Consider the following 6,682-nt stretch of genomic DNA (forward strand, 5'->3'; position numbering starts at 1 on the left):
AGGGGGGGGGGGGGAACGGCCAAGACTTCCCAGCAGTGTTCCCTCTAAGCTGAGTTAGTGTGAGCTAGCTCACAGTATTTTAGCCTGCGACTCACACATTTTTGTCTTGGCTCAGGAAGGAGGGCTCCAGAGCAAACTAGTGTATGCAGCAACCAAATCGCTCGCTCACAACTTTAATGCCAGTAGCTCACAAAGCTGGATTTTTGCTCACAAGACTCCACAGCTTAGAGGGAACATTGTCCGTAACCCTTCTGTATTAAACCTCGGCGTGAATGGCTGCTGCTTTTGTTTTACCAGACAGTGCTGCGGTCCCGTCCCCCTGCCCCCCACCCCCACCCCTTTTTAGGTCTCAGACGGCCGCTGTGGTTCAGACTTGGGGCTAGCCTACTCCACAGTGTGGCCCACACGCCTGAGTGAGGGCTACAGTCATTTCATGCCACTTTGAAGTACATTTTTAAAAGGAGGGCAGGCAGGGAGCGTGCCCACGAGCGCCCTGTCTTTCCCCATGAATCAGGAGACCCACGCCTGGCCCCTCCGAAGAACATCCTGAGGTCCAGGTGGCGCAGGGAACCCTACACCAGAGGCTCCTACAGCTACGTGGCCGTGGGCAGCTCCGGAGATGACATCGATGCCCTCGCCCTGCCACTGCCCGAGGAAGCGTTGGATCCCAAGGTAAGCTCTTGGCCGCATCGGGCAGGCCCCGCTGGGTGTTCACAGTCTGCAACGCGGGCTCCGTGTCCACCGTTTCCTGAGCACTAGCCAATTTCTCCACCAAGTCACATGCGTCAAGGCTTCTAGCCTCCGTGTTCCCCCACAGCTTGGCCCGAATCTGTCAGCCAGCAACCGGCCGGGCCGGGCTAACGTGTTCCTCTCTCTCCTTTCAGGCGCTGCAGGTTCTTTTTGCGGGAGAAGCCACGCACCGGACTTTCTATTCGACTACACATGGCGCCTTATTGTCCGGCTGGAGAGAAGCAGACCGTCTCATCCGTCTCTATGACGGCTCTGAATCCCAGCGGTGTGCTCCTAAATTGTGAGCCTGTGGCCGGCCGGCAGGAGAACCACTCCTCTTCCCACAATCGTCAAGAGAGGTGGCACGGGAAGAGGTGGCACGGGAAGAGGTGGCACGGGAAGAGGTGGCACGGGAGCGGGCCCTGCTCTCTGCAGCCTTTTGACCCGTCTGCTGGGCAGATGCTGTCTGTCTTCGGGAGCCCATGGCCAGGTGTACCAATGCCAAAGGGCTCCTGACGCTTTTTCTGTGCGCAACAGATAAGCCTTCAGAATAAATAGTAACTCTCTGGCAAGGCAGTCCTTCTTTGCAGTTTATCCTATGGGGTGTGTTATTTTCTGCACTGAAGGACTCAACACCGATCAGTTAGAACTGGGATAATGTTTAGATCCAAATGCTCATGTTCAAGGAGTTGATGCTTCTCTTCTGTTAAATTCTCTTCTTAGCTAAATTTGAGTCTCGGGTAGACAGACTTTTGGAGTGTTAGCTGTGTTACGGCTCATGTTCTGGAAGACATGTCAGGGCTTTTTTTGTAGAAAAAGCCCAGCAGGAACTCATTAGCATAATAGGCCATACCCAACAGCAGGAACGCATTAGCATATTAGGCCACACCCCTGACCGCACAGCTCATTTGCCTATTAGGCCACACCCCCATGTTACCAGAAGTGTGGTCATCCAGCCATACCCACCTTTTACTTCTTATTCTCTTTACCTTGTTTGCTGTCAAAACCCAAGACTTTTTGTTTGGAGCAGGAACCCCTTTGTATGTTAGGCCACACACCCCTAATGTAGCCAATCCTAATGAGTTTCTGCTGTTGGGTGTGGCCTATTGTTAATTAGTTCCTGCTGGGCGTGGCCAACTCGGGAGCCAGCCAGAACTCCGTTCCTATGCGTTCCTGCCCCAAAATAGCCCTGCATGTGATGGGTCATTCCTCTTCTTCCTCCCTGGCACAACCTGGGGATTTCAGTAGGCTGGAAGGGGCGGGCCTTCCCCGGATATTTAAAAGAGCAAGAAACGCCTCCCTGCATCTTGACGTGCACGCTGGTGGCGTACTAAATGATAGTCCTCTGTAGTCCTTTTCCTTGGCCTCCACAGTTCGTCCATCCCATAGTGTCCCGTGCTGTCCCATTCTTGCCCCTCCCATTCGCCGGTGTCGGCAGCCATCCAGTTTTTGTAGTTCACCCAAAGCTCTTCTTGGCATGGATCTAAGAGTCTGGTTAGTCTCTTCACTCTGGGCTCGGAGACCCAGGTTGCTACACCCATCTCAAAACCCACGTGGGTGTGAACGTCCCGGAAAGACTGGACCAAAGCAGGTTTTGGGGAAACTCACACTGGTGCTAGTAGAAAATCCAGAAGATGGGCGAATACTTCCTGTGTGGAGGCCCAAATTAAAAATGCTGCTGTCGGGGGAGGCATGGTGGTAAATGCCCCGTGTGGAGAGAGAGTCAAGAAGCAGCAGGAACCCCACCCAAGGTCAAAGGCTGCCGTCCTGTGGACATTTATTTGTTACATTTATACCCCGCCCTCCCCGCGAATGGACTCAGGGCGGCTTACAAAGGTCGGTACAACGTACCTGGTCTCCATAAAACATTAAAACATTTTAAACAAATTAAAACAGTCATACAGTTAAAATACTCCAGTAGTTAAAGTGCTCACAGCCTTAGTCGGTACTTCATTAGCTTAAGTGGCACTCTCTAAGATGTGCCTCCAAAATTCCTAGCTCAGCGATCCTCTGGCCTCCTGCGGAGATATGGCTCTCTCTCCACGCTAGGGCCGGCCCTGTACCACAGATGTTCAATAGTGGTAGTTGGTGGTAGTGGTGGGCGGCTCCTAGTTGAAAGCCTGGTGGAAGAGCTCCGTCTTGCAGGCCCTGCGGAACTGTAGAAGGTCCCGCAGGGCCCTGATCTCTTCCGGGAGCTCATTCCACCAGTAAGGAGCTGCCACTGAAAAGGCCCCGGCCTAGTGGAGGCGAACCTGGCATCCTTAGGGCCTGGAATAATTACTTAACCTGGTGGAAAGTCCCGTCAAGTCCCAGGTGAGTTGACCTATGGTGAACCTGGAGGGTTTTCAAGGCAAGAGAATTGAGGGACAAGGGGTTACCTGAAAGACTTATCGGTTGCCCAGGTAACCACATTTTGTGAACTTGAACATGCATTCAGTTCTGTGCCTTAGAGAAGTCGTTGGGCGTACCTGGGCTCTTGGTGGGGCAGGGAGAGGTCCCTGTGTCTGTTTCCAGTTGGGAGGAGGACAGTTCAGGTGAGCAGGAAAATCAGGCAACTGGTGACTCTTTCATACTAGACCGTCTTCAATGGGCATTATCCTGTTAATCCACTGTTTGACAGTCTTCTGGCTTGAGCTGGAGGAAGTGGTCACAAAAGTGGTCTCTTACACACCCAGGGATCAGGAAGCAATTTTCCTCCAGGCCCGTTCTGGCTAGGGGTCCTGGAGGGGTTGGGGAGGCATGGAACAGGGGGTCACTGGGGGTGTGGGGGGGAGGTATTTGTGAATTTCCTACATTGTGTGGGGGGTTGGACTAGATGACCCTGCTTCAGAAAGTTTGAGAAGCTACTTACTTTAGGAATATCTCCCACAAAATCAGGTGGACCAGATAAGTGGTGTTGATATCCAAAGCTTTATAGCCGGTTCCGCAGCACATGGTGGGAAATGCCACATTTGTGAATGAAGGAGCAGTCAGGTGCAAGAGCCCAAGGAGACTGCCTTGAGAGCCGGAGAAGGCACCAGGCCAAGGCGAAAGGGGCTGTTTCTTTCCCAGGCCTTTATTGGGAGGCGGGGCTGGCTTCCTCACCACAGGCACGGCGGTCCTTCATAGCAGAGGAGTCTGAGCAGGGACTTGTCTGACTGCATGCCTCGACAACAGCAGCCGGGGGGCGGGGGGTTCCAGAGGAACCAGCCTAATACCAATTGGTGCAGGAGATAAGGTAGCGCGTATCGTCCAGTATGTCCAGGAGCCATGCCTGGCAGTGAGTGTGGGCGGCTGGCCCTGGCTCCCCTTCAGAGGGCACTGGTGCTACGGTGGGGGAAACGCATCCTTCACTGGGCAACTGTGAGCCCTGCACTACCCCAGTAACTGCTTCCTCCTCCTCTTCCTCCTGTTCCTTGGTGTTCTCCACTGGTAGGCTGGTGTCGCTCATTTCTAGACAGAAGGGTGGAACACAGGGGGAGAAAAGATTAGAATTGCATACAACCTGGCTATAAGAAGAGATTGAACGTATATCCCACCCTTCACTACCCGAAGGAGTCTCAAAGCGGCTTACCATCTCCTTTCCCTCCCCCTCCCCACAACAGGCACCCTGTGAGGTAGGTGGTGCTGAGAGAGCTCTCTCCAGAACTACCCTTGAGAGAACTTGTGACTGACCCAAGGTCACACCAGCAGCTGCATGTGGGGAATCAAACCCGGTTCTCCCAGACTGGAGTCTGTGGTCCTAACCATTACACCAAACTGGTTCTCCAAAGCGGTCCCTGGCATTGATTCGACAAACGCAGAAAGGGTCTTCTAGGCAGGAGCCTCTCACTGCTAGAACTCCTTGCATGTACATTTTGTATTGGAAAAATTGGATGTACAACTAGTTCACATTTTATCCCTGATGTCAGCAGGGAAAGGGACAAGTAAATCAACGCAGGACAGGGTTTGTCATAGAATGTGGTTGGGTACCACTGTTCCGTCCAATTCAGTATTGTCCTCTCGCAGTAACAGCACCTCTCCTGGGTCTCGGGAACATAGACAGGATGACAGATCTTTCCCAGTCCTGTTGTGAGATCCTTTTTTCTGGAGACAGGACCATCTGTATGCAAAATGTGTTTTTCAAGCAAACCTTTACAGCCCCCTCTCCCCGGCTCCCAAGATTTGGATTCTCCAAGCAGCATCTCCTTGTCAGCCACACACACACAACTCAAGTGAACTGCCTGGCTTCCAGTTTGACTTGCAGTTTCCACGTTACACCACATGAAGGCTCACGGCACACCCACAAACATATAAGGCCCAAAGCGCACCTGCATTTTGCCTTTGGATGGGGTGTCTAGGAGAGGATGACAGGCAGAGGTTTAACTGGATTTATCCTTCCTGAAGCCGGAGACCATGTCATGTGGGGGATCTTTCAGCACGAGTCCCAAACAGGCACCCGTGGCATAGGGTCAAGCCTTACAAAACATCCTGGATTGTGGCACAGAAAGTTAACCCATCTTTAGCCCATTTTGAGGTCGCTGTTTTACAATTTAGATCACCGTCCCTTCTTAAGGAGACAGGTGCTCATGCCACTGGACCCCCAGGTGAGGAGTACTTCAGTTCTAGTCCACCAGCTGAAGACGGGGGTAAACCATCTGAGGGCCCATCCATCCAAGTGCCAGAAGATCCGTGTTCAGAGTTCTCGCACCTAAGATATGGAACTAATGACCTGGATGATGCTGAAGAGTATTTGCTCACCATTCAGACCGTCAAACCTGCTTCATTGGCACATTTCCTCTTTCTCGGTCTCCCCCCACCCCCAAGGATACCAGGGTAACAACTATGGACGTTTGAGTTCGGTGGCACCTTTAAGGCCAACAATGTTTTGTTCTGGGTGTAAGCTTCCGTGTGCATGCACACCTTTCAGACCAACAAGGTTTAATTCTGGGTAGAAGCTTTCGTGGACATGCACACCTGTAAGACCAACAAAGTTTAATTATGGACATACGTTTGTGTGCGCATGCACACAAAAGCTGATACCCAGAATTAAACTTTGTTGCCTGCACACAAAAGCTGAGTTGTTGTTCAGTCGCACAGTCGAGTCCAACTCTTTGCGACCCCATGGACCAGATCCCGCCAGGCCCTCCTGTTTTCCGCCGTCCTCTGAAGTTGGCTCAATTTCATGTTCGTTGCATCTATGACACTGTCTAACCATCTCATCCTTTGCAATCCCCGTCTTCTCTGACCTTCAGTCTTTCCCAGCATCGGGGTCTTCTCCAGTGAGTGCTCCCTACTGATACCGAGAATTAAACTTTGTTAGATGCACAAGAAAGCTTATGGGCCAGCATTAAATTGTGTTGGCCTTCCAGGTGCCCGGCTGGACTCAAACTTTGCTCTGCTGCTTCAGACCAACTCGGCAACCCGCACTTGAATCTAACGACGGACCAGTGTTCCCTCTAAGCTGAGTTACTGTGAGCCAGCTCACAGTTTTTTAGCCACCGGCTCACACATTTTTGTCTTTGCTCAGGAAGGATGGCTCCAAAACAAACTAATTTATGCAGTAGCCAAATCGCTCGCTCACAACTTTAGTGCCAGTAGCTCACAGAGTAGAATTTTTGCTCACAAGACTCCACAGCTTAGAGGGAACATTGCTACGGACCTAGGGGGTCGTTCTTAGGGTGGCTTTTAAATGTGTTAAATTTAAATTAGTTTAAAGAAAGAATTTTAAACATGAACAAAGACTTGACTCAGAGCACAAAACTACTGGGGGAGGCAGGGTTGCCAACTTCCAGGACAGATATAAACATCATAACAAAATGTGTTAAAATGTAACGAATACTGTTTTTTCTTCAGTGAGTTCTATATTTTTCTCTCGGGGGGGGGAGCTGACCTCTGTCAGCTGGAGATCAGCTGTAAAAGCAGGAGATCTCCAGGCCCCACCTGGAGGCTGGCAACCCCCCTTCACCATTACCATGGAGGCCTACGCAACCCC

General features: G+C 51.6%; 1 protein-coding gene across 1 annotated transcript in view; it reads left to right on the forward strand.

Moving 5' to 3' along the window:
• Positions 1–1,416, forward strand: part of PAOX (polyamine oxidase (exo-N4-amino)) — a 13,574-nt gene extending 12,158 nt beyond the window's left edge. The window contains exons 6-7 of the mRNA XM_015407191.1: positions 515–672; positions 885–1,416. Of these exons, the coding sequence (XP_015262677.1) occupies positions 515–672; positions 885–1,034 (308 nt within the window). The 3' untranslated portion in view covers positions 1,035–1,416. The remainder of the gene's footprint in view (positions 1–514; positions 673–884) is intronic.
• Positions 1,417–6,682: the final 5,266 nt, after the last annotated feature.

This window comes from Gekko japonicus, unplaced genomic scaffold (assembly GCF_001447785.1).
Source record: "Gekko japonicus isolate JY-2015 unplaced genomic scaffold, Gekko_japonicus_V1.1 scaffold2412, whole genome shotgun sequence".
Classification (NCBI taxonomy): Eukaryota; Metazoa; Chordata; class Lepidosauria; order Squamata; family Gekkonidae; genus Gekko; species Gekko japonicus.